The following is an 18276-nucleotide window of genomic DNA, read 5'->3' on the forward strand; positions in this document are numbered from 1 at the left end:
TAAACTTAATATGGACTTTAATGTTTGATACTAACATGTTTTGCATTTGTTATCTTATTCACTTTTAATACCTTCATTATTAAATGGTTAATCTAAATTTATGTTGAACAATCCTTAGTACAACAAATACTTAGCACTTTCATAGCTCAACTGTATGGTATAACCAATACATGTGCTATGAAAGGAACTTGATTTATTGTTAACATAAGTTATCACCATGAATACCTGATAATATATACAAGTATTGGCATTACTTGAATAAAATAATTAATGTAATCATGTTAATAATTTATAAACCAATTTGAATCTCCTTTGTGTGTTGTTTACAATCAAGTAATGAAAAGAGTTTGTATTATACTTATTTGAAATACCATTAGTAGATCCGTTAACCTTGATAATTGTTTTATCCTTATTTAATCCTCATATTAATATTACTTTTCAAAGTCCTTTTAAATTATTTGTTTTATTTTATATATATATATATATATATATTATTTGTAATTTATATAGTAGACCTCCTTGTGGTTCGATCTTGATCTTGCCGAGTTATTTATTACTTCAACACTCCTACACTTGAGAGAAGACATCAATTCTTTGATCATGTCACCTTTCATCAAGAATATTTTGATTTAGACATTATAGCATAAAGTGTGTGTACTCTATCAAATCATATTTTTCTTAACATTAAAGTCATTAATTCTTTGAATATAATTTTAAACTCTTTTTAAATCTCATTCCACTTTACACAAGAATTTCATAATCAATACTATTTGAAAACATATGGAATATTTTTTCTAAGTTACCTAGGGTGGTGAATCCTTTCATAATGACTTAAATACCTTCATGTAGTTCATGTTATACTCAATATGTGTTTATTTGTTATCCTTATTTAAAACAACATGTAGTTAAGATCAAATTATAATATTTTCTATGTAAGATAACTTAGTGATCTTAAATTTAAGGATAATTTACACAACTTTTATGTGAGTCTTTCTATAGACATATGCGATCTCTTTATATAAAATTCACATGCAAGTCAATTCAATATGCATGTCATCTGAAAAACACTCACATATTAGTTTTATGTATCTCTTATAACTCAGCTCATGAGAACAATTACTTCTTTTTATATATAAAAAAGAACATAATTAATATGTATAAGTCTCAATGACTCTAATTAATGTTTAGTCTTAATAGAGCATTGACCATGAATTTTTAAGAACAATGCTTTGATCCAATAAAAATCTCATAATTATAATAATTTTATAATTTTCTTTGCAAAATGTTTTTGTTCCAAGAAATTTATCTTTACTCTAGACTCATTAATCAAATATAAATTAATATTAAAGATAAAAAAAATCTTTATTAATAATAAATATGATTTTACATGAATAGAGACAATAAACGTGTAACTAATTGATTGGTTATAAGACATATACAGTAACATAACTTGTCTAGCTTGGATTTTTTACCTAGTGACTAAAGAATTTATAGATTTTAGTCATCTCATAAATCATAAAGAGTGGTGTTGCAGATACCTTATGATGCTTAAAGTTGCAGGTGTCTCATGGTAAGTGAAGCAATAATAGAGAGTAGCATCTTGGTAAGTTATGAAAAATAAAACATTAATGAAGAGGTTGGTTCTCTTTATTGGTATGGAGAGTAACATCTTGGTAAGTTATGAAAAATGAAACATTGATAAAGAGGTTGGTTCTCTTCATTGGTTTGTGGTTCTCATTGTACCATTGGTAGAGAGATTGATGCTTATCATTGGTTTGAGGTGCTTGTTGTATCATTGGTGGAGAGTTGATGTTTCTACTCTACATAGAGAATTTATACATGTAAAGGCATGCAAGTGTGCATCAGTTGGTGACATGTTGGTGACATGTAGTGATTACTCTGACTTTTTAAAACTAAAAAACAATACATTGAGATATATGCCTAAAATAGTGTATAGGACAACCCATTTGAAGAGTTGATGTAGGTGATGTCATGCATGTCTTTTTTGTATCATCATATACAATCATTTCAAGAAGTCATATAGAGTTAATAATGATATTACTTGTCTTTTTCACGAGGCTGACTTAAAGTGCTTTATAATAATAATGTGTTATAATTAAGAAAGTCTAAATTAACCTATGTTTTTTTTTTCCAATTTAAAATACTAAGATTATACATAATTTAATGGGTTAATGCTTGTGGTTTTTATATTTATCTACCATTTTTCACTTTTCTTTGATTAATGTCATCTTTTTATGTTTATTTTCTTATCTTAGTTACGTCTTAAAGTTAAAGTTTGAGGCTCACAACTTTATATCTCATCATTAAGTGTATAAGATAGTGAAACATGTCATATACAATTTTTTTTCTAACCCGTCAATTTTTTTAAAAAAATTTTCAAGACTTTTTCATAACAAAAGATGCATCGGACACCTATTACTATTCTATATATTTAACACTAAGATTAATGCCATTAATATCAAATCTTAATGAAATGATATAGTAAAAATAAAAATTAAATATAAAATGATGAAATTAATACAAAAAATAATGGATAGGCATTATAATATTAGAATCAAGAGTAGTGGAACTCTCACAATATTAAACCTTCATTTATTTCATTGCAATTTATGATTGAATGACATTACTATTTTGTGATACGAAAACACGTTGTTTTTACACATGTGCATTGGGCTTCCATTTTTATTGGTTTTAATTTATTTTTATACTCGAGCTTGCTCTTCTATAATTCTTTATTAGTGTTGCCCACATCTGATTCTATTATCATGACTGCCTATTGTTTATGTTCGTATTCACTCCACCATTCTTTGAACTCATAGCAATCTTATAGACTTCCTATCTTTTTAGAGTTTAACATTATTTATAAAAATCACCATAATAAATCTTGTCTATTTTGTTTTGTTGCGGTGCTTTTATAAGGATTGGAATTAAGTAATTCATCATATTTTTTATTTTCTTAATAATTTGTAATTTTGATTTTTTTATTTTTTGTGTTGTTTTTATGTTTATACAACTTTTATAATTAACCTTATAGTATAACTAGTTTTTTTTTATTTATTTATAGGAATAATGTGTGTGTATGTGTATGTGTTAATTTTGACCAATAAAAGTACAACAAGTGAGTATCTTGTAAGAAATAATGGAATTCAAAATTGAAAAAATTTCAAAATAAAAAAGAAAATAATCAAATATCTTATGTGATTGAAAAAGGGGTAAATGGTTTGTTTCATTCAATGTATCTATCGCATATGTGCGACGTCATGGTGAAAATATCTACTCTCTTAATGTATGTGCATCTATGTGTCAAGTATTGGGAGACAAGGAATTCTTGTCTTTTATTAATTAAATAAAATGAGAGTCACCACCTAGTATTTTGGTTATTAAGAACCCTAATTAGTCTCAGAGATCGGATACGATAACTGATTACGTAATGAAAAAGTATTAGCACCCTAAATATGTCATACCTAAGATAAGATACATTGTTTTATTATCTGATAAAATCTAAAGTTTTGTCATGTTTTCTAGTTGTTGGTCTGTCTATGGTTTAAGAAAAATCATCTTTAGTAAAAAGATCATTAACTTATCCAATAAAACCTAATCATTCCAACGTCAATAAAAGAGTTTAATATCCGGAATACGTTTTACATATAAGTCATAACCCCAGATACTAAAAGAAAACAAAATAATTTTTTTTGAATTTTTAAAATATTGGTCTAGTTCTCTTAACTTTAATAAACTGGTTACTAAAACTAAAATGCATGCTAAAACATATTTTTTGAAATTTTCTTTATATGAAAATATGATATGATTTTTTATTTTTTTTTAGATTTGGTCATATGCAAGAAAACAAGATATGTTTCTGCAATGTTTTGATAGAAATTAGGTATTTTAATATCGAATTTATATCTTTATAGTATAAAAATACAAATCGATATTAATCAAAATAGATAAAAAAAAACGTGATAAAAGCATAAATTTTTCAAAATAATAATTTTTTTAAAGAAAATTTTGTTTTTATTTTCAGTTTTTTATTCTATTTTTAGTTTTTTACATGGTTAGGCCATGTGGTTGGGCTAGGCCGAGCCAGCCCAACCTGGTCACTGGTTCAAACTAGTGACCCCGTTGAGTAGTACACACGCACGCCTGTTACTGAAATAAGTGAATTATAATTTATATACTACTGTAACATGTGAATTATAATGCAAATAAGAGAAGAAAGGACTCGCTAGAAGACGAAGTTGAATGCACTGGTGTGTTATTGATAGGCTATTCGTGTCTTGATTCTTTTTCTGAGTTTTTTTTTTTATTCTCTGCACGTGTGTTGCTCCACTATCTTCTCCTTTTGCTTATTTGGTTTTCTTTTTTTTGGTTCCTATGTGCTTCCTCTGCTTAGGATGAAGATGATGGTGATGAAGGTGTGAGGTGCTGCTGATTAAATGGAAGCTCTCACCCTTCGTTTTTTTTAGTTTTTTTCCGGATCTCCTCTTTTCTCCCTGTTTTTTTCTTTTTGTCACCCTTTGTTCTCCATGTCTTCTTTTTTTTTCGGTTTGTTTTGCTTCTGTTTCTCTTCTCTCTCTCTACTCTGTTCTACCCTGTTTTCCTTTGCTTCTCTCTCTTTTTTTTTCTTCGGATTCTCTCTTCTATTCCTTCTATTCTCTATGTTTTTTTTTTCTCTCCTTTTTTTCTCTCCTCCCTATACTCTATCTCTCTCCTCCTTATGTTCTCTCTTTTTCTCCCATTCTCATTGTTTTTCTCCTTTTATTTCCCCCCTCTATTCGATCTTTCCTCTAGCTTTTATAGCTAGAGGATACAGACATGTACGATAATAACAAAGTAATGGGCGGCGTGCATCATGGTGGCATGAAACATGCCCCCAGATTGAAGTGGCTCCATTGCTAGCCCCTTCATTTCATTTACTGTCGAAACCTCGCGGATGAAAAAGGTGATGAACAGTTGTCATGAAAACAATGTCATTTTCAAATTCAAAAAAGAATATTTTTTATTTGATCCTTGGATGTTTTTGCAATTTTATTATCAAGACCCTCAAGTAAATGATAAATGGATCCCTTGATTTTAGAGCTATTTACAAGACAGTGCTTGATTCTAGATTCATGTGATTTGACCCTGAATTGATCAATAAACTTCTAATTTCTTCAATTTAGTCTTTATTTTGATCAAATGAACTCCTAAAATTATAATTTGACCCTAGAACTTTAATTTTTTCCACTAAAATCCTAAATTGACATAAAAGTCAATTTTATTTCAATCAAACCCTCCATAAACTCAATTAAACCCGTGATAAAATTTAATTGAGTATATAAACCTCTGATTTTGAACTTTTTTTCCTTAAATTGAATTTTCTTTGTCAACAAGGTTTTCATCAGTTGAAATATGTTGTCAAATTTAATTCTTGTATTATTAAAATATGTTGTCAAATTTAATTCTTGTATTTTTTAACCTCCTCAACCAATTTCTAGCAATTTTATAGGTGTTTCAACACCATTTTCTCATTCCTATTATTTTTTTGATTTCTTCTGAATATATTTTTTTAATATGTATTTTTTTTTTGTAGGGACCCAAAAATGAGTAACAACAGTAGTTTTTTAATATGTATTTTTTTTATTTTTTTGTAGGGACCCAAAAATGAGTAACAACAGTATCCTTTTATCCTTATATATTAATTGAATTATTTTAAATACCTTTTATGAAGTTTTCACCTTCATATACCCTTGTATATTGATACTTTTCTTATATACTTTTTTTTTTGCTATTTTTGGACAAAATTAATAAATATTCAAACAAACTAAAAATTTAAAGAGTTGAGACATCTCAAGAAAATTTAAAAAAACCATAAATATGCTTTATTTATAAGGTTAACTAATGAAATATTTGAAAAATCAATGAGTAACAAAGTTGTTTCATTTTTATAGCCATATTTTTATTTATGAAGTTTTATGACAATTATTTCAACCTTTAGATCTTAAAAGTTATATTTTTAGGTTTTTCCGTTTTATATTTTTTTATAGGTTTTTTAATTTTTATTATAAAAATACTTTCAAATTAAAATAATATTATTTTCTCAATCCATATAGTTTAGTTGATAAGAATGAGATGAAAGTATTTAAAGAGATATTAGGTATGTGGATCATTAGATGCCTTTCTAAAATATAATTGTTGGAAATGCAATTTTTCATGTGAATCTAGAATGTAAGAACCATTGAACCCATAAACAAGATAAAACATAGCCTAAGAAAGAAGAATCAGATTGATAAAAAACTCTACGCAATAATTACTTGAATCAGTAAATCAAAGTTATCGATGAAAGACCCTTTGATTATAAAAAAAAACTAAGAACAAAAGAGATAATGATGCATGCTATAAATACATAATTATTTGATAAGTTTTGATGAGTTCAATAAAGAATCATAAGTATCTGTAACTTTGCACACATATAATATTATTTCTGAAATAAATCATCTGTCCTGAAAAACCTAAATACAAGTTAAATAAACCTATTAATATTAGATAAAATATAATAAAAGATGCTGAAAAAATAACAAAAGAATTCTAAAAAAATAAAATAAAATCATAAATCAACTAGAAAAATAATATAACTTTAGCGCGTCTAGACTTTATCATAAGGACTTTCTAGTATTTGATTGATATAAAATTTTAAAACTATAGGAAACAAGGTCTTTATAATCTTCTACTAAAACTTCAATTTGATTAAATGATCAGATAAAATATTATGCTTATTAGCTTAAAACTGTGCATTAAGAAAAACAAGCTCAAAACCATCATTATTCCTTGAATAATAAGGATTATTATTGCATAAGGAATCATTATTTGTTTCTTTATTAATCTTTTTGGAAAGTAAAGAAATCTTGCAAAATAAGAATTCAACATGTAATTAAATCTCTGTATTATAAGAATCCATAAATCATATGCAAAACAATCTTCTTTTTTTTTTTTTTGACTTTCCTTGTTTGTTAGCAAGTTTTAAACATGACTTGAAACATGTTGTTCTCTTTCATATGGATGAGTTACTAGGCCTACTATATATGGTTGAAAAACTTGAGATGTCTTGTTTCTATCCTAATAAGAATCACAATAAAATTCCACTTGTAGCTTAAGATATGACCAAAATAGTACACAAAAGGTCTAGTTTGGTATATTTCAAATTTTTAACCTAAACATCTTGAATCAACCCAATAGACTTCTCTTGAATCTTCTTAGTTTTAGACCTTATAATTGGCTCAATTGTAACTCCTAATTGATTCTTTAGTGATGCTTATTATTTCTCATTATTCTCTCTCTCCTTGAAAAGATTCATCCTTGAAGTAATAATACAAACACTATAAGTGGGTAATGCGTCCTCGTAATCTTGCAATAAAGAAAAAGAAACATCATTTTGCTATAATTATTAGTATAAAGAACATTCTCAACAACACTCTTTCTTGCATAAAAGCTCCCATGCTTCTTTGTTTTTTCAATACTCTTTTTTCTTCATAAGTGACCCCTCTTTTCGTTCCTTCTCTCAAACAAATCATTATTTTCTCTTATTTTAGCTAATTTAACATTTTTTGTTTTCATCCCAAGGTTTTCAGCCATAACATCATTTTATCTCATCTTAAAGCTCTCCAAAAAAATCTCACATTATTTCATAAGAACAATTGAAAGAACTATTTTTTTGTGGTCATCAACTAGTGTAGCTTATGTGTTCCACGAAACTAATTAACTCTCATTATTATCTTAATTTTATTTACCTAAGCTTTCCAAACTCATATTGCAATGATCTACTTTATATTCATTATTCTTGTATCTTCTTCAAGTTTGTTGGTTATTTCACTTTTATTGTTTAGTTCAAGAACTTCAGAATTATCATAAATTGTAGAACCTATCTCCTGTTTTACATTACAATCTTTAACTTTATAGACATCATCACTACTCTCCTCTTGAAGTTCATGCTTAATTTTCATTTTATCCTCTAGCGTGTGATCTAGGTTTTGGCATGAAATTGTTATTGTAGCAATAGTTTTTTATCCAAACTCTTTCCCATTCTTTTTTTCTAAATAGTCACAAAAACTCAATAAGTTTTTAGCCTTTTTACTTATAGTTTTAAAACTTGATGTTTTTGAATCACCATGTAATCATTTTATATCCTTTTAACATTAGTCTGCAACTTCTCATTTATCTAGTAGTTTATTTTTTTTTAATAAGCATTATAAGTTGTTCATCCTTGCTTGCCTTAATAAATCCTATACAAGTTTTTTTTTTTTTATCATAAGCATTCCTAACTTAAAGCCTTAATATCTCTTATTGCCTTGCATTAGGAACCCTTCTAGGATCATCTCTTTTGAAAATTAGTATGCATAACTTTATTTCTGTCTAATCAATTCCTTATATTATCCAATACCACATCGATGAGCTCATGTTCTTGTTGCATAACCTGTAACAAAGAGAAAGTGTTCTTCTTTTAATTAGGTGTGACCTGCCATTAGAAGATATTTTTGGTTTCAGGTTGATTTCAAGTTTGTGGATTATTTTTAAGCCATGGATAAGTTTACCAAGATATCTATAGTGTTTTGTTGATGTTTGGATCAAAACAAGTTGAAAAATAAGTTTTCATGTAAAAAACATATTCCTTGATTTTCCATCCACCATGATGGCTGAAAATGTACAAAGGAACCGACGACACTTCAATTGTTATAACAAGCAACACTTTGCTTGTTTTTTTTTTAAAGAAAAATAAAGGTGAACGACAACTTATTTTCCCTTAAAAAAATTAACTTAGCCCAGACATGCGGGTCTGAGCTATAAGACCATGTACTTAAGCTTTTTAAGCCTAGACATATTGGCCTTCCAAATTAAGCCCACATGTCTAAGCTTTTTTTTTTGTCTATTAATTTTTTTATCCTTTTATTTTTTTCTTCTAATTTCATCCTTTAATTTTGGTTTTTTTTTAAATAATATTTTATATTTGTTTTATAGAATATTATCTAATTTAGTGTATATGTTTGTTTTTTTTTAATTTTTTAAATTGATGTGTTTTTAATCCCTTAACATTAAAAAAAAAAAAAAAAGCATTTCATCATTTTTTTAAGGTCTTTCTTATTTGACTTTAAAAGAAAACCTTTTTTTGTTATCAAACTTTTAAAAAAATAAGGTTATTTTTTTATATTTTAGTCCCAAGCATTACCTTGTTTTTTTATATATATAAAAATGGTATTTGATATAAAAAAATCCAGTGCACCTAGTTGACATATAATTAAATGAAAAAAAAATTAAAATAAATAAAATGTTAAATTTAATTAATTTCATGACTCGATTTGCAAGTTTGATAGGTTAACCTCAATTATCCCATTTTTTTATTTTTAAAATTTCTTATTTATTATTTTTAATTTTCATATTTCAACATTTTTTTTTGCATTTGCTATTAAAAGACTTGTAGAATAAAATTTATATTTTTTACTGAAAAACATTATTCCACCTATGGTTGAATAACCATTGATGTCTAAAGAATGTTAGATTTTTAGGATTTAAAAACAATAATTTTCTTTCCTTCTAGAATACCTTGTAGGAAGCAAGGTTTTCAATTCTATTTCTGTTTTTTCAATTAGAATAATATGTTTTGGTCTTGGAGCATTTTAGCGTGTTGTTGTTATACTATTCATACACACACAAACACATACACAATTCAAAATATTGATTTAATAAACATAATTTTAATTCAAAACCAAAGATAAATTAATTTGAAATTATGCAACAAATTTTCAACAAAGATAAAAAAAAGTGAGAGTTGAACCGGTATGACCTGATCAACTCGATAAGTCCAAAAATAACATAAATAATTGATATAAATATAGTTTAACTAAAAAAATTAAGATGCCATCTTTTTTTAATAAACTAACTTAAATAGAAATTATAAAACTCAATTCCAAATAAACTCATTATTAAATAATAAAATTGAGAAAAAAGTTAATCTAATAAAAGGACACAATAAAATGACTTTTCTGAATAAAATTATGAATTTGAACAAAATTATAAAAATATCATCAACAGTCTCACGAGACCTTTCTAATCTCTAATTGCTCTAACATTTTAAACTAAGATATACTAATATGTTAGGAAACTTTTTGTAAAATTTCAATTTAAAATAACAGTCGGATTGAGAGATATGATAGATACAATAAAATTGAATGTTATTTAAAAAAATAAAAAAAATTATTTGAACGGAACAGAACAAAACTAGAACATTCTAACTAGAATTTGAGCAGAATTTCTTGAAAAAACTGGAATTTTAAGTGAGATAAAATATTTTCTAATTTATTTTATATTTTAAACTGAAAAAGGTATACGGATGATTTAAAACAGGAATAAACAAAATTGATAACCTAAGGTAGGAGTAATTGGGCAATATCCCGCACCAATCATCCCTTGAGATCCTAAGCCGATTTGAAACGAGTTTGAAATTTGAACTCTTTAAGGCTCCGTTTGTTTGCAGGAAAATTGTTTTTTTTTGGAAAGTGAATTCCGGGGAAAATAAATTCCTGAAAAGTAAATTACTTTCTGATGTTTGGTAGTGTTATGGAAAATGAACTAGAAAATACTTTCCAGTGTTTGGTTATGTTATGAAAAATGAACTGGAAAATAATTTATTAATGTTTTATTTTTCTCAAGTTTATTAAAATAATGAGGAACAAATCTTACAAATTAAAAAAGTTGAATAATAATAAAATTGAAAAAAAAAATTCTGGAAAATGTTTTTCATTTACCAACTTTCCTAACGACAAACAAACACAAGAAATTTTAGAAAGTGATTTCCCATAAACCACTTTCTAGAAAATAAACACAAGAAAGTTTGGAAAATGTTTTTCTGTAAATCACTTTCCGGAAAATAAACATAGCTAAAAAGAAAAACACTTTCCTGAAAACTAAGCCAAATTTTTCTTTGACCGAAAAATATTTTTTGTTGACAAGAAAGTGTTTTTCGTTAACTGGAAAGTGTTTTCTGTTGATCAGAAAATATTTTTTATTAATTAATTTTTTTAATAATAAATAAATACAGAAAAGTTTGAAAAATAATTTTTTAAAAATTATTAAAAAAAAAACATGGAAAATTTGCATTTGGAGCGGAGATTTTGTAGGTTTCCATCGTGGCAATAGTGCACCAAATCAAATAAATGGCAATTAAATAAACACTGATGAACATTGCAAATCTGTAGCCCCGTAAATTTGTAAGAATACGGAGAATCAGGGATGGTCAGGGGAGCCCAGTAGCCATTAAAGGTTGGGGCCAGCAATTGTCCACGCCAAGAACCCAATCCATCCCCATCTTCTCTCTACCCCTCCCCCAATCAGCGACTTCATCTCCTTATCTTCCTCCACTACTGTGCACATGTAAGATAATTGAAACCAAAAAAATTTCACACTTTGGTTGCTACTGTTGTTTCCTTATCCTTGTCGAAATGGCTTCCATTTCTCTCCCTAAACACTCTCTGCCCTCTTTGCTTCCCACTCTTAAACCCATAACCTCATCTTCTCAAAACCTCCCAATTCTCTCCAAGTCATCGCAGTCACAGTTCTATGGCCTCAAGTTCTCCCATTCTACTTCTCTTTCAATCCCATCTTCTTCTTCGGTGAAGAATACCATTTTTGCCAAGGTACATTTTGCTCCACGATGGAAACTGTGTGCTTTTATAGCATTCATTTGTTGATTGATTGGTTATTTCCTGTGTCTTTAGGTAAACAAAGGACAGGTGCCTCCATCCTTCACTTTGAAAGATCAGGATGGAAAGACTTTGTCCCTCTCCAAATTCAAAGGGAAGCCTGTGGTTGTCTACTTTTACCCTGCAGATGAAACCCCTGGGTGCACCAAACAGGTGACTAAATCCCTGTCACGTCAAAAGCTTTCATTTTTTTTTCATGGGGAGACCACCCAAAGTTAAGATAATGTAGGCAAGATAAAGGATTATAATTGCATTTTGAGTATCATCACAAGGTGTCACTGTGAGCTTGATTAGAATATGCTAATTCTGCTATAAGAAAGTTTGGTTTCTAGGACTGCCACTAGACCAAGAGAATCTTTAACTTTTTTCCATTACATTTATAAAACATGTTCAGCAGCCACTGCCCAGGAAGTTTGGTGATCCATTTTATTACTTTAGAAAGCACTATCTATTAATAAATTTGCAATTGTGTGTGTGTGTGTGTGTGTGGCTCCCCAATTACTTCAAAGGCCATCGTTAATGTAGGAAGGTTTTGCTTAGGAGTTTTCACTACGAAAAAAACCTGATTACTATAAATTGATGAGAAGAGAGCTAAGTTGGTATGTTCATCAATTACAGGCATCTTTAGGTAGTGAATTTATATATAAAAAATGAAGTATTTTGCAGGCCTGTGCTTTTAGAGATTCTTATGAGAAGTTCAAGAAAGCAGGCGCTGAGGTTGTTGGAATTAGTGGTGATGACTCATCATCGCACAAGGTAAAACCAAGCTTCCTTTTATCCCAGAGCAGGTTAATATAAAAGATCTTATTTCTCTTTCCGTTTCAACACTCACAAGGATGACATATTTACTGAGCAAATTAATGCTAAAGCTGAGAAATTTACTTTTCCTGAATAATTTTACCCATACTCCAACAATTTGATTAATCAGTCGTAAATTAGTTATGCGTGTCTATTTACTATCATATATGAAATGCTAGATGCATCTGTGAGTTGTGCAATTTCAAAATGCAGAACAAATTTCTTGAATGACATTGTGCTAACAAATGGTGCGATGACTATAGGCATTTGCCAAAAAATACAGACTTCCATTTACATTGCTGAGCGACGAAGGTAACAAGATAAGGAAAGAGTGGGGAGTGCCAGCAGACCTGTTCGGGACCTTACCTGGGAGACAGACATATGTTCTGGACAAGAAAGGGGTGGTCCAACTCATCTACAACAATCAGTTCCAACCTGAAAAGCATATTGATGAAACCCTGAAACTACTTCAAAGCCTTTGAACCATCCATTCTATGTTGTCTTGCTCTCGTCTCCACCTTTTCCCCCATTATTCTATTTCTTGAAGGTATGAATAATTCTTGCTGTATCCAATCCCTTGTAATTACTAGTTATTATCTGGGTTTGGACCCTTTGTTTCGTGTAACAGAAATACTCTTTTTTTCCTTGTCTTTTGTTATGAATACTTGCTAAAATGTCGGTTGTCGTAGCATAATGAAATTACATATGGATTCAATTGTTTGCAAAACCTTTCAAAGTTTTACAGTGTTTCTGGTGTCAAACAAAAATAGGACGGAGAACAATGGCCGAGGTCCATGCGCATAATGTTCATGAGATGGATTTTTTTCTTAACAGAGGGACTAGTTCTTATAAACGCACTTTAAGATGCTTCTGGTCTTGTAAAACACGTCCTCTGTTGCTGATTTTATGGCATATAACTTATTTTTACTGCATGTTCTGAATGGTGAATGAAGCATCTCAAGGTTATGGGAAACGCTCTTTTTAACACAATCTTTCCCTTGTCGTTCTCTGAAAAGAAATTCTCTGGCATGATAGCCATCTGCAAGTTGCGTAGTCTTCAATGAAGTTTATAGTGGAAATATGAGAAGATGCATGCCTCTGTAAAATTTCATTACAGTAGAGCCAACCGTTGGCACTTTAGAACTTCAAAACACATTTGAATGGGATACAACATGCGAGTCACTACATAATAACTATCTGATATATTTGCCTTTTGTGCTTGCTAGTTCGTGTGCTCTCTTGCTGTCGAATTCTTCGCTATCAGCAGCTACTGATAAACTTCAAAATTATACGCAGCAGAAATTTTCAAAATAATTGAACTGGCCAGTACTTGGATTTCTCTTCTCTTTTGTAAAGTTAAATGGTGGTAATTTGATCGGGCCCAATCCATTAGAAACTAGCCATAAACGGCCCACTGTGGTTTTTGGAGAGGGTTACATGTGGAAAGGAGACCGAATAGTTGGTTTGCATTGATCGACTAGCCACTGATGGTGAACGAGTGATCTTTTGATTGTGGATACTCGCGAGTGCAATTGATTCTTTGGATCGAATATTTATTTCATTCATCAGGTTGATTGGATCCTGAAAAGAAAATTACATGCTGTTGCGGACAAGAACAGAGAAGATAAAATTCAAGTTCATGATCTGAGCGTCATAAAACTTCTCGATCTGTATTTAAGTTATATTTTATTAAATAATAATCAAAATAATTGAGATTTATTTTACTAAAAAATCACTGAATATACCAACCAAATAACGGGATAATAGTGGTTGTGGTGATTTAATTTAGAGTTGTATCGTTGAATGGAATTTATTCTTGTGCTGGGATGGAACAAGCTGAGAATTCATAGATGCGGAACTTGAATAAATCCACGCGTGAATCTCCGGCCACTCGGTGTCTTACTTTGAGGAATGGAAATATCCAAGAAATTTGGAAAGGAAGGGCAAAAAAACTCTCGGCTGACAAATTTATTGCATTTTGAGCGTAGAGTTTGAAAATGAAAGTGCACAGGTCTCAAAAGTCCAAATTAAAACCAGAGTCTAATGCATAAAATGCAGCGACCACATTTTGAACATAGTAAAGAAATGCTGCTATCAAATTCCTGGCAAAGAGTCGGGTTAATCATGTTGATTCAAAGATTCATCAATCACCACGAAGAACTGCTTTTCTTATATTTTAATCTTCACCACGAAGAACTGCTTTTCTTATATTTTAATCTTTCTTGAAGAGAATGTTTCAATACCGGCCTAGAGATGGCCTGAAGAAACCGAAAGATGCTTGCAAGTTGCTGTACAAAACTGCGAGAATACCTTTTTCACGATAGCAAAGTTGCGAGTCAGATTACCAAACAATTGTTTTTAATTTTATGAAGACTGGTCAGATTTTGACTTATTTAATTTAATCTCTTTGCAAACTTGCTTGTACAAAAGCATTTGAAATCAATATTGTACGTAGCAATTTATAAAACCTCAAATGTTCAATTAGCTACAAATGATTTTTTTTTGTGTGTTTTTGATTGTTTTGATGCTGATATTTAATGTTCAATTAGCTACAAATGAATTTTTATTTTTTTTGTGTTTTTGATTGTTTTGATGCTGATATTATAAATGAATTTTTTTTAAAAAAAATATTATTTTAATATATTTCTATATAAAAAATACTTTATAAAATAATCTCTACTACACTTCCAACACATATACTTAGAAAGTGAAAGTGAGTGTTAGCACGTTTAACAAGAGATGTAACTATTGTCAAATGTGTTAACATGCAAGCATCTGTAAGTCATATGCTGATATATAATTCAATCTCTTAAATTTTGAAGCACATGTTGATTTAGGTTCATTGTGAATGAAAAAAGCTCTATTATCTTATAGCGTAGAGCAGTCCACTATTAAAAAAAGCTTTATTATTTTAAAGCGCCATTCATTCAAATTTTCTTGAGTTCTTGATCACTTGTAATTATCTTGATCATCTATTCATAACAAATTGCCACCATTGAGCCTAAGAAAAAGAAGAGACGTAGTCTTTCTAATGACTTCCAAACACAAGAGAGTAAAAGAGAGAGATGGCGAACAAAACAATGGCAATTTTATCCAACCATTTACAACACCCTTTGATGGTTACATTGACCATTAGAGCATGCTTATAGAGAATTTTTTGAGATCCAAGGAATTTTAGAGCTTGGTTGAGACAAGTTATATGGAGCTCAAGGCAAGAGCACTTATAACTAAGGCATAGTAAAAGAGAATCGAGGAATTAAAGTTTAAGGACCTGAAAGTGAAGAATTACTTGTTTCAGGCAATTGATAAGACTATTCTAGAGACCATCTTAAGAATAACACCTCTAAGCTAATCTGGGATTCGATGAAGAGGAAATATGAAAGGAATGCAAGAGTGAAATGTTCGATTCTTCAAAGCATTGAGGAAAGAGTTTGAGACCCTCAAAATGGAAATATGTGAGAACATCACTGAGTACTTTGCTAAGTTATGACCTTCACCAATAAAATAAGGATTTATGGGGAGCAAATGCGAGATGTAACAATTATGGAGAAGATCTTTAGATCTTTGACTAACAGATTCAATTATATAATCTGTTCAATCGAAGAATCCAAGGACATCGATGTGCTCTCAATCAATAAGTTGAAAAGCTCATTAATTATATATGAACAAAAGTTCCAGAAAAGTAGTGGGAAAGAACAAGCCTTAAAAGTGACATTTAAAGATAGGTTTGAAGGTAGAGGCTAAAGTAAAAGACATTTTAAAGAAGGGGAAAGAGGCAAAAGGTGTCAAACTTCCAACAAAACCACTATAGAGTGTTATAGGTGCCATAAGCTTGGCCACTCCTAGTCTGAATGTCCTCCTACGAACAAAGAGGCAAATTATGTTGAATTTGATAAGGAAGAAGGGATATTGTTAATATCTTATATGGAATTGTGTAAAGCTAAGCATGAAGATGCATGGTTTTTGGATTCTGGGTGCTCAAATCATATGTGTGGAGATAAAACTATGTTCTATAAGTTGAATGAGGGGTTTAGATAACTAGTGAAACTTGGAAACAATATAAAAATGATAGTACTCGGGAAGGGAAAAATCAAGTTGTATTTGGATGGCTTCATCATGTTGTTATAAATGTGTTTTATGTACCTAAATTGAAGAATAACATTTTAAGTGTTGGATAATTACAAGAAAAAGGTTAGGCTATTCTTATCAAAACATGGATGTGCAAGATCTACTATCCCATAAGAGGTTTGGTTATTCAAACCAGGATGACAACTAATAGAATGCTTATATTATTGGCATGGGCTCAAGTAAAAAAAGCTTCTTATTCCATACACTTGTACAAGAGTTTTCACATCTATAGCATTTCAGATATGACCATTTTAGTTATGAAGGACTAAGAAACATGCAATACAAGAAAATGGTTTAGGGATTACCATAGCTTCCTACATTAATTACAATATATACTATTTGTGTAGTTGGTAAGCAGCACAAAGATCTCATCCTAAATAAAGGCTAGAGAAAAGCATTTCAGAAGTTACAACTCATTTATACTGACATTTATGGCCTAATCGTACCTATCTCAAACAACAAATAAAGGTATTTCTTATGCCTTATTGATGACTATAGCAAAAAAGTATAAGTTAAGTTTTTGATAGAAAAATTAGAAGCTTTCCAATATTTTAAGTATTTTAAAAAGTCTGTTGAAAAAAAAAATTAGCAAGTTTATCAAGTGTTTAAGAACTGATAAAGGTTATGAATTCAAGTTTATGGAATTCAATAAGTTTTGTAAATAGAATGGAATTAAAAGGCAGCTCATCACAGCCTACAATCCTCAATAAAATGGAGTGGCTGAGAGAAAAAATATGACATTGATGAACTTGGTGAGGTCCATGTTTTTAGACAAAAAGATTCTCAAAGCCTTGTAGCTTGAGGTAGTGAACTAGACTATATATGTGTTAAATAGGTATCTCACTCTTGCAATTAAAGACATAACTCCAAAAGAAGCATGAAGTTGAGTGAAGCCCTTAGTAAAACATTTTAAAGTGTTTAGATGTGTGGCACATGTTCATGTGCCTAATGCAAGATGAATCAAACTAGCAAATAAGAGCTTTTATTATGTACTGCTAGGTGTGAGTGAAGAATCTAAAGGTTACGGGTTGTATAATCTTATTATAAAGAAAGTTATGATTAGCAGGGATGTAATTTTTTAAGAAAAGAAATAATAAGACCGGGATATGAGTTATATTAAGCAATTACTAATGGATTTAAAATAGGTAGAAAAAGAGAGTGACACTGATAAAGATGAAGTAAATAATAGTAAAGGTAATGAGACAAGTGAAAATGATATTAAAAGCACAAGAAATGATTATTCAAATACAACAAATGAAAAGGATATTAACTCGAATGAGAGAAGATAAATAAATGCTTATGTTTATATGAGAGACTATGTATCTAGAGAAGGATTATGAGAAGGAAAAAAGGAGTCGAATATGGCATTTGTAACTCTTACTAATCCATTGAGCTATAGAGAGGCAATAAAAAGTTCCAAGTCGAGGCAAGCTATGAATGCTAAAATAAGATCAATTTAGAAAAATAAGACATGAAGTTTGACTAAATTACCAATTAGAGCTAAAAAGATTGGAGTGAAATGGATATATAAGACCAAACTTAATGAATCTAGTAAGGTGGATAAGTTCAAGGCTCGATTAGTTGCAAAGGGTTATGCTCA

The 18276-nt window shown here is 29.6% G+C and overlaps 1 protein-coding gene across 1 annotated transcript; it reads left to right on the forward strand.

Moving 5' to 3' along the window:
- Positions 1 to 11332: 11332 nt before the first annotated feature.
- On the forward strand, positions 11333 to 13263 carry LOC105136330 (peroxiredoxin Q, chloroplastic). The gene is made up of 4 exons (XM_011041625.1): positions 11333 to 11684; positions 11766 to 11903; positions 12417 to 12506; positions 12812 to 13263. Exons 1-4 carry the CDS (start codon positions 11490 to 11492, stop codon positions 13028 to 13030), a joined length of 642 nt encoding a protein of 213 aa, XP_011039927.1. The 5' UTR covers positions 11333 to 11489; the 3' UTR covers positions 13031 to 13263.
- Positions 13264 to 18276: the final 5013 nt, after the last annotated feature.

Source organism: Populus euphratica, unplaced genomic scaffold, assembly GCF_000495115.2.
Source record: "Populus euphratica unplaced genomic scaffold, PopEup_1.0 scaffold53.1, whole genome shotgun sequence".
NCBI lineage: Eukaryota > Viridiplantae > Streptophyta > Magnoliopsida > Malpighiales > Salicaceae > Populus > Populus euphratica.